Raw genomic sequence first — 15,521 nt, 5'->3', positions numbered from 1 at the left:
TTCTATTTTGGGTTTTTTAATAGACTACTTAGAAAAGGTTAATATTTGAAAACCATGAAGAAGGGTGTAAATTGCTGAGCCTAATAATATAACTTTAACTGTCTGTAGATATTTAGCAATGGGGAGCAGGTGAGAGGAGCTTGTAACGTTGGTCCAGCCCATAGTTGATTAGGTTAGGCGACTAGATGTGTATCTATGGGCACCTGCATTTTCTGTCCAATAAATCTCTTTATTACTTTTCCATGTGTAGGACTAAATGCCTGTACAACAAAGTAACTATAAATAAGAAAATTCTGTATGTCAGAGTGGAATACTGGCTAGATTTAAAGAAGGCAAAAGGATGGCATTAATGGAGGTTAAACATACACAATCACATACAGAAATCAAAATTCTTGTACCCAGCATTTTTTTTCTCTCAGCTTCATTTAATCTTCCAAAGTGCCTCTTAAACATTCTAATAGATATCCTTACCTTAGAAATATGGGAACTTTGGAATTTTATCATAAAATTGTTGAGTATATGAAAACACATGAAAAGACTAAAATGTGTAACAGAATGTTTAAAATTAAAACTCTCATTTCTGCTTTTGTTACTGAAATGGTTGTGTTCCTCCTTAACTAAGAATTAAGCACTTTGGTAAGTTTCTACCAAACTCACTTAAAAATGAACAAACTAAGGCTAAGAGAAATCGTGGCTACCTTTATAGAAGTAAATAGGCTTTATGACATTCATGGACAAGTAAATCATAATGTGAGAGGTGCTTATAAAATATATTTTTCTCTTTATTTTAAATATTTATTTATTTATGTATCCAATTTATATTTTAGGTTCATAAATTAGTTCAGCCACTGTGGAAAGCAGTCTGGAGATTTCTTACATATTTATTTTTGAAGTGCATGTGCAGAGTATTTTCAAGAAGTATAGTGGTCCCCTTCTATTTCTGTTCTTGCACCAGATTTCCTGTATGGCTACCAATGTGCCCACCTTTCCAATACTTCCTACTTTCAGGGAGACAAACAATAATGAGAGAAGACACAGGAGGACCAGCATCAGGGCTGGGGTGTGAAAGGAAGCACATATTCTTCAGTCAATACAGTAGGTTTTGGAAATGCTTGTGAACATGAAGTCAGCTTTCCCAGGGATGAAAATTAGGAAGTGCAACTGGCTATAATGTGAGGGGACTCAACCCGCTATGGTCCATAGATGGAATCCACACATATTCCTGTTTCTCAAGATAATCCTAATTTGACACCTGTTTTTATGCTCTCAGAAATGAAGAATTTGGCTGAGAAGACAAATTCTACAACATGCCTGCTGGTAGAAGGTTTCACAGTCATTTAAATCTTGTTCCCAGCTAGCCACTACAAAGGAACCTAAAAGACTTCAGAGATAAATCATTTTTGTTGACCCTGGACTTGTCAAAAGGATGCATTTTCAGAGAAGTTTTGGCCTATGCTTAGTCTCACTTTCTTCCTATGTTAAGCAGTTTCTTGATTTCCATGTCCAAGTTTTTATTCCTTCAAATATTAAATTATTTAATAGTGCCAAACACAATAATTCAACAAATAACTGTCAAAGATGGTGACTTTAAATGAAAGTAAGACACTAATATATGTAAGCATGGTTTTTGCTTTTTTTCTCCTCTTCCTAAAACAAAATGAAGCAAAATAACTGAACTTTTAATTTTAAATTTAATACTTTTTAAGAGTTTAATTATGTAAGATCAGGTATTCATACATCGTCTACTGTTTTACTTGTCTGACAGTATCTGGAAAGTGAAGTACTGTCAAAATAAAATTTCTAGTACCAGAATACAGTCAATGCAGTATATGAGACAGCTGTATCAGTTGGCATATTTCAAAAAGGAAATTTAAAATTGATATAGTTATCCAAATTAAATGTTTTATGAAAGATAATCCTTTGTCCTGTTTTCACTTTGATACTTAAGGAAAAATAACTTAGATACAAATTATTCAAATTATGGCTCAATATGCAACCCATTTGCTAATCTTCTACATTGATTAAAATACTAAAACATTATTTTAGTCTAAAATAGACTTTCACATTCAAGAAATAAGTATGATCTTTTTCCAACTTTTATTTAACACACTTTCCATTATTTCTAACTTAATAAACTTATTTCCACAAATATATATATTCCTCAGGGAGATGTGTAATAGATATGAAAAATTCTAGTAAGTTTTTGATATATCCAAAAATATTGACTACCTTCTGAGAGGTAATGTACATAAGCCAAAAAGAACATTAACTAAGCTACAATCTTAATTTTTAGCATGCTTCTAACAGATAAAACACAGGTAGCACATGTGCACATGCATATTTGAAGGATAAATATTCTGGCTTATTTTACATAATTTACCTCTAGAGATAAATTTAATTTCTACATTAAAATTCTTTGCCATCTCTTTTAGAAAATGCATGTCTATTAAAGCTGTTGTGATAGATAATATGTTGAATTAAAAGCATTAATTCAAATCAGTGCCTTTTTGGGAAAAATTACTTAAGACATATCAAATGCCCCCTTTAGATTTACCATAACTTTATACTTTAATTTCCAGTGAAAATAGAGAGGCACATTTTATAGAGTAGCAGAAGTAATACTGCAGGTTAGTTCAAAATGGTTTTCTGTTTTGTCAGGTTGAAACTGACCTTCTTCACTAATTTTCAAATATTTTATCATTTTGATTTTTAAACATAGGTGTTTAGCTTAAGGAAACTAAACACATGCTGAAGAGATAAGGGGATTCTATCCTCCTATTTCAAGCTAAAAACATAACCTCTGAATTATCTTTTACAGTAAGCCAAAGCCAGTATCACATACCTTTCGAGAATGAATTTCTTTCACATACAATGGAAGTAGAAACTCAGATATACCTTCAAGTCGGATTCCCTTCTTGGTGACTCTCAGATTTCCCATACCATCCTACAAGCAATGAAATATAGTTCACTTTTAGGTTAATTGGAGAATGAATATCTGGCCATAATTTTCTTAGGCCTAAATTGAGAAAACAGTGAGCTCAAATCAGTGATGATTTAAGGAAAATGAGATCTTCAATCTACTTAATTAATGATTGCAGCACTTTGCATGCATATAGAGGGCTCTATTTAAAATGAAAAAGAAGATTTAAAGGACTGTGTCTTCTTCTAGCTTTACCAGAGACTAGGATTTGCCCATGAATAAATCCTTTACTTTTTTCATGCATCAGTCAGTTCAACTATTTACTTTGTTTAATGATCCTTGCTACCTGACTGTTGGAAAGAACTCTGTTTGCAGAGAAATCTAGTAATATTTTTACATTACAGTTATGCAAATAACTCTAAAATATTCTGAGTCACATTTGTACAATAATTTTCACAAGTAATTAATGATAGTCTGATATTAGTAAGTATTCAAACAATGAGTAGATGTATGTCAGATCCTTTGGAAAATAGCAGTTTATGAGAAGAATAAAATGAATACACAAATAATGCTTATGTGACAGAATAACATAACTAAACAGAGTGTGCTATTGGGAATTAAAGAAAGAGGATTTTATATCTGGCAAGATAGTAAACAATTGCTCATGGAAGGGATTGACTATGATAAAGTCATTAAGAATGTGGAATTTCAACAGGGAAGGTCCCTGGAGGCTGGAACAAAATGAACGTGCTGGCAACATTTAGGAAATAGCATGCCATCTGATCTTACTAAGGTATGAGATTTCTATTTTTGAAATATTGGGAGAGAAAGAAGTGAGGAGTACATTTTGGGGACAGAGAAAGGAAAGCCACATATACAAAGCAAAGGAGAATGTAATTCAGTCAGATTCCAAGAGAAGACACTTTAAAAGTTCTTACATAGTTCAATGGCTTGAAATGAATGGAGGCAGGCTTCAAGATTAATCTGGCAGAAGTACTGTTTAGGGCTAACTGATACAGTATTACTAATATCGCATAACTTGGTAGTAGTTTGAAGAATGTGGTGGAAGAAAAATCTACAGACTTTTTGACTAATTTTATGTGAAGACACGAAAAGGAAGAACTTTTAAGATTAAGATTTCATAACTAAGCATGAATAAGAAAATATAATGATTTTAAAAACTGAAATAGTAAAATTTATAAGCTCAATACCAAAGTAAATTTAACTTTTCACTTTCTAACACTAAATCATCATGTAAAATTGGTTTATATATATATATAATTATACACAAAACCATATATAATTGATCATACATAAGAATATGTAATTGATCACATATCATAATCATATAATGTTAATTATGATTATACATAATCATATATAATTATATATACATGTACACACATATATATATGTGTGTGTATCTGTATATATATATGTGTGGATATATATGTATGTATATACACACACACACACACACACACACACATACACATATATGCACACACACACATATAACCCAGCCCATCTGTAGAAAGGGATGAGGACATGACAATTTAGAAATATCTGAATCTATCATTATGGATAAACCAGCCCAAATGGACATATATATATAAAACCAAGCAGAAATTCTTAGATGATATCAATGGGTTGAGAAAATATATTTTATATATTCAGGGATGTTGTGATCAGTATAAGAAGTGAGTTGAGGGAATAGAATGGCCCAACCCCTCCAAAAAAGAAAGCCATTGAGGTAGTATTATGTAACACAATGCTATCAGCAATAGAAAATACAGAAAAGTTTTGAAGGAGGAAAAATGATTCAGATTTAACTAAGAATTGAAAGACTTTTTAAATTTTTTAAAAATCTAGACTAAAGGATAATGACTACAGAGCAAGAGGAATATTTGGAGGTGGTGAGATTTGGATTGTCCTCTAGAAGGAGAAAGTTCAGTAGATGTTAAGAAATATGGGAATTATAATATGAAGACAGGTTTATCATCAGAAAATGTAATTTTGCATTTGGAGATCTTGAAGTTGAAAGCATTTTCAGACATGATAAGACCTACAGAACACCCCCATTGGTGGAGGCAAATTTAAGAATACACAGAATTCTCTGGTATCCAGGAAGCTAGGAATATTAATTAGAACTTATGACATGGGGCTTTAAAACATTATTTTGTCTAAGAGGAAATTTCTCAACTCAATTTCACACAGTGACTGTCCATATTTTTTCTTAAATCCTTGCCAGAAGGAAATGTTCTGTCTGAAGTGCTCCCCGTAGAGTTGTTACAGAAATATCTGATGTCACTGGGAGATTGTCTCAGAGCAATGGAAACAAGTTCTAACACAATTGTAATTCCCATTTCAATATTAATACTAAAAAACGTTCTGATGAGATGATTAGAATTAGAGAACCAGGCACCCACAGTAAAGTGAGATATTTCTCATGCTATACACATCTTTGATGTTGGAGTTTTCAGTCTTGTGCTTTGTGTGTTTTCTTCTTATATTTTCTACTTAATATATGATTTCAAATATACAATTATATTTCATTTAAATTAGATAAAACAGAATTAGCCTCTGTAAATGTAGAACAGTTCTTATAATATCATGTCATGAATCTAACAACTCTTCACTACGTCTATTTGTTTCTCCTTTTATTAATTGTTTCTCCTTTTATTAATTGTTTCTCTCTCATATGAAAAAAATGAATTTTCAAGTTTCCATATCATCTAGATAAAATTATAAAATGTATAAAGCTGTATAACATATATAATCAACCTGACCCTACCCTCACACTCATAAAGTCCAGTAACGACTTATGAGTTGATGAAATCATCTGGTTTTCCTTCTGTAAGAGCATTAGAAATTGAATTTATTTTTACTGTCACTCCAGTTTTCTGATTCATTTATTTTCTTGATCCCTTCAACATCTGAAAAAGAGAAAATGATTTTTTGATTTTCTGTTCAGGAAGACATTGTTACCAGGAGGTAACAAACTCAAATGTACTAGACCCAGACCTTGTCTTGGTTCTGCCACCTCCTCCTTTTGTTAAGTGTCAACCACTTATCACTTTGTGTCTTAATTTTATCATCTGTAAAAGAAATAATAGCATAATTTATGTGTCTATTTTAAAGATTACATGAGGATGTAGAAAGCTTAAAATAGTGCCTAATTTATGTCAAACTACTCAATAGTTTTAACTATAATTAACATTTGACTTAAAATTTTAGGTTTTGTCATGTATTATAAAAATTCATGTTATTTATTTTCAGAGAAATTATCTTCGAACTTCAGTAAAATCTACATTGAATTTCATCGTCATTATAGTTATGATACCCTTGTTCATCATCCTGTAATGTCACACATTGTTATGGTTCGGATGTGTCCCCTCTAAAATTTGGGTGTTGAAACTTCAGGGCCAATGTGATAGTATTAAGCGGTGGAGTCTTTAAGAGGTGATTAGGCCAGGAGGGCTCCTCTTTTTAAAATGGAATTAAGGCCCTTATAAAAAAGGTAAATGAGGCTTCATGCGGTGTTTAAACCTCTTGCTCCTCTGCCTTCCTCCAGGTAAGTCACAGCATTCCTTCCCTCTGGAGGGTGCAGCAACAAGGTGCCAAAATGGAAGCAGACAGCACCCTTATTCAGAAAACAGAACCTGCTAGTGCCTTGATCTTGGACTTCCCAGCTTCCTAAACTGTAAGAAAGTATTTTCTTGTTTTTTCTAAATTACCTAGTCTCAGGTATTTTATTACAATAGCAAAGACTGACTAGGGCACATGTGATTTATCTAATTTTGACAGACAGTATAGTGTCATTTTGGAAGAGGATATGAAATCAGACATTTTGGGTTTGAAACTTGACTTTTATATTTACTAACTGTTGAGTTTGACATGTTATCTATCTAAACCTAAATGTGTATTTTATAAACATCAGACAAATAACAGTATTCCGGTGGGAACGATCCAAGATGGCCGATCGCTAACATCCGGGATTGCAGCTCTCAGGGAAGGCGCGGAGAATTAGAGGACGCCACACTTTCAGACAAAGTCTGGTCGCTCACGGAGCAGAAGATCCCCCAGTGGTGGAAACACACGAGTCGCCAGCGCGACTCTCGTGGTCGGCGCAGTGGTTCCTCCGGCACCGGCACGGCAGCGCTCGGCGCAGAGTAAACAGGACCGGTTTCCCTTCTGACCGAGGTTTGGAGCCCCGGGAAGGCAGAGTCGCCTACTACAGAAACAAGAAGGAAGCCCGACAGGAGAATCCTGGGCAGAAAAGCACCATCAGTCTTAATGCCGCAGCTCTGGCCCTGGGAACTAACAACCTGGAAGTCCACTCAAGAGACCTAATCTGAAAGTTGGTAATTTCAAAGACGACAGGAGGATAAATTTACAATGACGGGAAGAAACCAGCGTAAAAAAGCTGAGAATACTCAAAGTCAGAACGCCTCTCCCTCTAAAGATGATCACAGTTCCACATCAACAATGGAACAAGGCTTGATGGAGAACGAGCGCCTCCTGATGACAGATCACTCTTCAAGGAATGAATAATAACAAACTTCGGTGAGTTAAAAGAACATGTTGTAGCCCAACGTAAAGAAACTAGGAACTTTGAAAAAAGGTTTGATGAAATCCTATTGAGAATAGACAACTTAGAGAGGAGTATGAGTGAATTAATGGAACTCAAGAATACAATACAGGAACTCCGAGAAGTATGCACAGGTTTAAACACTCGAATTTTTCAAGCAGAAGAAGGGATATCAGAGGTCAAAGTCCAACTTAATGAAATAAAACATGAAGAAAAGATTAGAGAAAAAAGGATAAAAAGGAATGAGCAAAGTCTCCAAGAAATGTGGGACTATGTGAAAAGACCAAATTTACGTTTGATAGGTGTACCTGAATGCGACGGAGAGAATGAATCCAAGCTAGAAAATACCCTTCAGGATGTTATTCAGGAAAATTTTCCTAAACTAGCAAAGCAGGTCAACATTCAACCCCAGGTAATACAGAGAACACCACAAAGATATTCCTCAAGAAGAGCAACCCCAAGGCACATAATCGTTAGATTCACCAGGGTTGAAACGAAGGAGAGGATACTAAGGGCAGCCAGAGAGAAAGGTCAGATAACCCACAAAGGCAAGCCTATTAGACTTACAGCAATCTCTCAGCAGAAACTCTACAAGCCAGAAGAGAGTGGGGGCCAATATTCAACATCCTCAAAGAACAGAACCTTCAGCCCAGAATTTCATATCCAGCCAAACTAAGCTTCACAACTGAAGGAAAAATAAAATCTTTTATGAACAAGCAAGAACTCAGAGATTTTATTACCACCAGGCCTGCTTTACAAGAGCTTCTGAAAGAAGCATTACATACAGAAAGAAACAACCAGTATTAGCCTTTCTAAAAATACACCAAAAAGTAAAGAGCACCAACATAAAGAATAATTTACACCAACAAATGGATAAAACAGCCAGTCAACATCAAATGGCAGTAACCCTAAATTTAAATTGACTAAATTCCCAATCAAAAGACACAGCCAAAACCCAATGGCATGTTACATCCAGACCTGTTTCACATGCAAAGATACACAAAGACTCAAAACAAAGGGATGGAGAAAGATTTACCAACCAAATGGAGAGAAAAAATAAATAATAAATAAATAAAAAGCAGGAGTTGCAATTCTTGTATCGGATAAAATAGATTTTAAAGCAACAAAGATATAGTGGTAAAAGGATCAATGCAACAACAAGAGCTAATGATCCTAACACCCAGATAGGAGACTTAGATTCAATGAGACAGAAAATTAATAAGGATATCAAGGACTCGAACTCAGATCCAGAACAAATAAACTTAATAAATATTTATAGAGCTCCCCACTTCAAATACACAAAATATACATTCTTGTCAATACCACATCACACCTACCCATTAGTTTAAATGAAATGTTGATTGGCCATTATTAATACCCAATTTTTTTCAAAATAAAGCAATATTTCCATTTACTCTCCCTCTTTCTCTTCCTCTTTCTTCCTCTCCTTTACTTATTATTTTTTTTTCTTTCCTTCTCTCAAAAAAAAAAGAAATCAACTTGTAAACCTCTAGATCCAGGTCGGCAATGTCTCTTTCATTGCTTGATTTCCTTTCTTCCCTTCCCTCCCTCCCTCCCTCCCTCCCCGCTTCCTCCCTCCCTTCCTTCCTTCCTCCCTACTGTCCTTCTTCCCTTCCTTCCTGCCTTCCTCCCCCCCCAGAAAAAAAAAATAACAGTATTCCTCACAGCGATACTGTATTAATTTAATGAGATATTATGTAGATGTTTGACCTGGTATATTTTTAATAATTATTCCCTTTACTTGTGGGTTATTGAAAATTAATATTTAAAAGTAGATTTAGTTAGTATCTCATCAACACATTACAAAAATCAACTTCTCTTATTTTTATCTCTTCTTTTTCATTTCCAACAACACTATGACAGTTCAAGATCACTTCATCTCCAGCTTGGTGATGGCCACCTAACCACTGTTTACATTGTTATTTAATTATTTTAGTATTTTTCTTGCTCAAAAGCCCACAGTGTCATCTTAGCCTCTGCTCATAGATTGGTGTCCTCCATTTTGAATATTTACTATGCTTTCTAATTAATCTGCTGTGATTATCATATTCATGTTTAGGGGAAATATTATAAAACAGACTCTTCCATTTTGCCCCAACCCTCTCCTTTGGACTCGCTTTTGGAATGATTTTCTAGATTTGCTAAGTGTCTCCCCTAAACCTGTTTTTCTTTAGTTTTTTGTTGCTGTTGTTGTTTTTTGTTTATTTGTTTTGCTTTTTGTTCATCATCACACTCAACCTATACTTCCAGTAAACTATACCGTCAGCTGTTTTTGTTTTTTTTTTGAATGGCTCCAGGTTTTGCCATCTAAATTTATTGATCTGTGTGTATTCCAGCAGCTTGAAGCAATTTTCTCTCCCATTTCTTTTTAATGCTCTTTCCTGTAATTCAAGACCCTGTCCAAAGACTGCCATGGTTAATGTCTTAGTCGAAAATAACATTGCTGTCTATTCTATATTTCCAAAATGCTATAGTAGTATTTCTTATAAAACACATCACACTTTCATTCTAATTTTAGTTAACTGTGCATACTTTTAATCATTTCTTCAAAAGTTCATGATCAATTGTATTTCTTATTTATCTTCATGTTCATTCCTTCATCTTGCATAATCCTTCCAACAATGAATATAAAGTATGTGGTTAGTAAAATGTTTGATTGTTGAGTTGAACAGAATTTACCTCTTTACTTAAATAACAAAAAACTCCAAAACTATATTAATACCCTTGTAAAGATCACAATTACTAAAATTTATAGAATTTGCCTTTAGAAACTGAAAGTAACATTTTTTTTCTTTTTCTTTTTCTTTTTTTGTTTTTTGGGGAGACTCACTCTGTCATCAGGCTGGAGTGCAGTGGCAGGATCTCGGCTCACTGCAACCTCTGACTCCTGGGTTCAAGTGATTCTCCTGCCTCAGCCTCCTAAGTAGCTGGGACTACAGGCGGGTACCACCATGCCCAGCTAACTTTTATATTTTTAGTAGAGATGGGTTTTCACCATGTTGGCCAGGATGGTCTCAATCTCTTGAACTTGTGATCCACATGCCTCCACCTCCCAAAATGTTGGGATTACAGGCGTGAGCCAACCTGCCCAGCTGAAAAGAATTTATCATAATTTTCATTTGATTTTTTTTTTTTTAAGACAGGGTTTCACCATGTTGGTCAGGCTGGTTTTTGAACTCCCGACCTCAGGTGATCCACCTGCCTCGGCCTCCAAAGTGCTTGGATTACATGAGTCACCACGCCCGGCCTGATTTTTTTTTTTTTTTTTTTTTTTTACAAAGTATAGAATTTTTTGTTGAGAAATATTTTTTGGAATTTCTTTTGAAAAACTGACTTAATAATAAATTGTTGGTTTGAATGTCAACAAAGAGAATATTAAGAGCCACATTTTAAATTTAAAATCCACAGTCAGAACTTTGCAATAATCTGCTTGTAATTCACTCCCTCCTCAAAGTCATTAATGACCTTAGGTTACCTGAAATGTAAGGTTTGTGATGGAGTAAAAATGGACACACTCAGTAAACCCCATGAGGCTGCCCTGATGGCAGTGAGTTATCTTAACTGATTGTTCACAGTCAGTTACAGATCGAAATCTTTGTTCTACTCTCTCCCCCTTTTCACTACTGTACTTGAAAAGCCTACATAAATACATAAATTAATTCATTGAGACTGCAAATAAGGAATCACCCAGAGTATTCAGTAAATCGATATATAAATCATAAAATTTTAACATTTAATTATATGCAACTAAATTATAAAATTTAGTTTGCAATAGAGTGTAGAATATGTAGATCTATAGGATATACATATATATGTATATATATATACTGTGTATGTATATATATAATGATCACATATATAGATAGGTGTATATATATTTGTGTGTATGTAGACACACACACACACACACACATATCAAATGTTCACATATGAAAATAGAGAACAGACCGTAGCTATTCAGTCCACTAGCAACACTTGGAACACATACATATTTTAAATTTCATATTTTTAAGAAAAAATGTATTTTCCTATAGGCAATTGGAATCACTATCAGCAAAAGTGAACTGGTGTAGCTCAGTCTAATATTAGTTACACGATGCACTATCAGCAAAAGTGAACTGGTGTAGCTCAGTCTAATATTAGTTACGCGATGCAGATTTCAATATGCATAGAATCAACAACATCCACTTTAACTGTAGGTTAAGGTTACCTACTGGGAACCAAATTAGTGGTTGTGGGAGGAGACAGAGACTTGCTATAAAAGAATACTATATAGAAAAGCCAAGGGTGCTATTATAAACAAATCATATTTCTTGACAGTAAATAGAGATAACTGCAAAGAGCCTCAGACATTTAACTTAAGGAAAATAATAAGCAATGGATTAATAATAATGTTTTGTATTCTAAAGATTGCCATCTGTAAGTGGGTGGTGGAGGGACTTCCATATGTTAATCTTTTAACAAGGCAATAAAGCCTAAAATTTCACTATTAGCATGCTTGTCTTTCCCAACTGTGCTTAATAGAATACCAGAATTAATCGATCTGGTGAAAAAAAAAGAGTGTTACTTTTTCAAATAAATTTAGAAAACTATTGTGTGATATATTCCTACTCAGATATTCATAATACACATTACATTATTAACATTCTGATGAGTTTGGAGTAGAGAAACACACTTTGTCTAATACAGAGGTCTTCTAACATTTTGCTCAATTGATCCTCCACTCACATAACCCACTTTTTGGAGTAGGTGAAATGATGTTCCCTTAAATATACCAGGAAAATACTGGATAAACTATTCACGTTTTACCAACTCTGGAGAAAGACCATTTAAAAAGGAGGTGTATTTTTTTAGGCATGGAGGCTCAAAAATAGGGGATAAAAGATTTATAAGCTCCTGTCCCCACAGATGTTTAGGGAGCCTATATATAGTACCACTAAATTCTTTTCTAATGTGGCTTCCTAGCTAGTTTTAAATGCTGAACATGGCTAGAAATCGCATCTGCTTTATGGATGTCACTTTCTATTTCAGTAAAACATGAGAAAGGGAGGTAATCCTTAGTAAACATCTGGGTTTTTTTTTTTCCAAATATTTGCCTGTTACTATAATTTATATCCTAAAAGGAGAATCACCTCTTGCCTTGAACAAAATCACATTTCTGGACCCTTAAGTTAAGGATAAGCCTTTGGAGTATGGTAACCCTACCAAAGCATTCCACAAGGTAAAGTCTTTTCTAAGAATTTCTTCTAGACTCATGAGACAACATCTTTGATTTCCGCCCTAACTTTGGCACTACATGTATTAATAATAGCTGAGTTCATACAGCACTTCGGCAGATATAGAGGCTATGACACATCACAACGGCCCTTTAAAAGAGACATGCTTTCCTTCATTTTATTCAAAAGAGAAAATACATTAGGTTAAGTCAGTTTTGTACATCTAGTAAGCTATTCAGTCAGAACAGAAGTCCAGTTCTCTCACTCAGCCACTGTAGGTACAGAAAATATGTTACATTTATTGTATTATTTAATCCCAATATAGCTTCCCTATTAGTCTTCATTATTAGTTTAGATATTTCTGAGTTAATTTGTATATCTTTTTAAATTATTTGTGATTTTTTGTTTGTTTGTTTCCCTGATTCATTTATGAGTACAAATTTCTTATTTGGTTCAAATTTTCACTGAGGTATTCTGAAAAGAGAGTTCTGATATGACAAAACTCTAGTTTGGACTGCTTATAAAGTCCTCCATGGAAACAAAGCCATCTGAACAAACGACTGGTATTTGTATACCCATAGATTTAAAGGAATCTAAACCTATGATTTCTGGAAAGAAAATTTCACTTTTTACTTCTTCAGATATATATTTTGTAATACATTCATTAAACAGAAGTAACTTGTGTGTGCCTCTTTGTATTTGTGACTGTGTATTTAGAAGAGGTGAGTGGAAGAACAAGAGTAGGTAAGATTAAGCTGTTGATCTCAAAATTATAGATATCCTTCTGAGTTGGAACTGAGGAACTATTAGGTGAAAGTCAACAGAGAAAGGACAGAAAGCTCATGAAGACACAGATGAGCAAGTTGACTCTCTGTGGGATTAGGCAGCAGTACGATTGATAAGAGTTTTCTGACGTTGGGTTGCTTTATGGTTCAGAAATCTCCTAATCTCCATGGTGATTTAGCATGTGCTTTATTGAGTTTATAAAACTGTAATATTTAGCCTCTTAGACTAAAGAAGTCCCTTGGGGTTTTAATGTCTGAAAATTCTTCTGAACATCAAGGAGAACCTTTCATGCAGAAATGCAATGGGTCATCTCTCAACTGAATTTTAAAAGACCCTGTAAGCTTCCTTGAAGGTTACTATAGATTTCTATCTATTTCACCCTTGAATTCCAAGGATATATATTTTTTCCTAAAACATTTATTCTTGTACCTCTTTTTCAATGGATGAATTCCATTACAGATATTGGTAGCCACCTATTTGGAAAACATTTAATACAAGCTTAGTTTTTAACATCTTATCCATTATACCTTATTATACTTCCACATGGCATCCTTTCTAAGTTTTATTTGTTTCTAAGCTGTCACAGACAGACATCAGCCTGTAATCAAATCCTTGTGAGAACTGCCTCCTCCAGCCTTCTCCAACTCTTTTTCCTCAGTGTGGTTCCCACAGAATCTGCCATTTCTTAGCCTCATTCTGACATGCGGACCACAGATGTTTCAACCAAGAGTCACTAACTAAACCCAAGTTAAGTCAATCAGATATTTAACTAGTATTTCTTGAATTAAGGAAAACAGTCACAAAAATAATCACTTTAACAAACTCTATTTTTTCTATTTTTAAATAGAAATTTAGAGTCAAGGGATACACATGCAGGTTTGTTACATGAATATATCAAATGATGCAGGGTTTGGGCTTTTAGTAAGTCCATCATCCAAATAGTGTATATAGTACCCAATATATAGTTTTTCAGTCCTCATCCCCTGTCTCTCTCCCCAATCTACTAGTCCCAGTGTCTACTGTTTCCATGTTTATGTATATGTGTACCCACTGTTTCACTCCCAAAGTAAGAATATGTGGTATTTGATTTTTCTGCATTAATTTACTTAGGATAGTAGCCTCTGGCTGCATCCATGTTGCTGCAAAGAACAATTTCATTCATTTTCATGGCTATGTAGTATTCCATGGTATATATGTACCATATGCTTTTTATGCAATCCACTGTTGATGGACATTTAGTTTGACTCCATGACTTTGCTATTGTGAATATAACTGAAATAAATGTATGTGTGTAGATGACTCTTTGACAGAATAATTTTCCTTTGAGTAGATACTCAGTAACAGGATTGCTGGATTGATTTCTAGTTCTTTGAGAAATCTCCATACTCTTTTCCCCTGGGGTGTGAACTAATTTATATTCCCACATACAGTACATAAGCATTCTCTATTTTTTCTCTGTCTCCTCACCAACATCTGTAATTTTTTCAGTTTTTAATAGTGGCCATTCTGGTTCTTTGGATGTAAAACTGGAAGCTAACTGTGACCATATTTCAAGTTATGTAGAGAAAGCCAGTTTTCAGTGACAGAATAAACCTAGTTTAAAAGACGGCAGAGAAGGATAAAGAAGGAGGCTCATTCCTGTTGGCAAACATGTCTCTCTGGTTCTTGTTCCTGAAGCTCAGGTGCTTGATTGTACTTCCCTGGATTTCTCCAATACTTCCATCGGTTTCATGATCTCACAATTATCTTCCTCTCCTCTCTTTTATTCCTAAGCTAATTCCTAGTTAAGAATACTTGGATCCATTCTAACAGATTGCTGGGCATACGTATTCACACACCTTCTTGTTGACCTCATCCACATCTGTGGCTAAGATTCTTTTGGTTAATTCAAGCTCCTGCCACAGGGGCATGGCATATATTATTGCCTCTCTCCAATCCTCTTTCTCCTTCATAATTATCTCTGTCTCATCCTTTGAACAGAAATTCA

General features: G+C 34.4%; 1 protein-coding gene across 1 annotated transcript in view; it reads right to left on the bottom strand.

Moving 5' to 3' along the window:
- The window catches only part of SGCZ (sarcoglycan zeta), a 1,232,742-nt gene that overhangs the window by 259,500 nt on the left and 957,721 nt on the right, over nt 1-15,521 (bottom strand). Inside the window, exon 3 of the mRNA XM_002807483.6 lies at nt 2,843-2,944. Within this exon, the coding sequence (XP_002807529.4) occupies nt 2,843-2,944 (102 nt within the window). The remainder of the gene's footprint in view (nt 1-2,842; nt 2,945-15,521) is intronic.

Source organism: Callithrix jacchus, chromosome 13, assembly GCF_049354715.1.
Source record: "Callithrix jacchus isolate 240 chromosome 13, calJac240_pri, whole genome shotgun sequence".
Classification (NCBI taxonomy): domain Eukaryota; kingdom Metazoa; phylum Chordata; class Mammalia; order Primates; family Cebidae; genus Callithrix; species Callithrix jacchus.
Note: the sequence above shows the minus strand (reverse complement) of the source record. Positions and strands in the feature narration are given on the sequence as shown.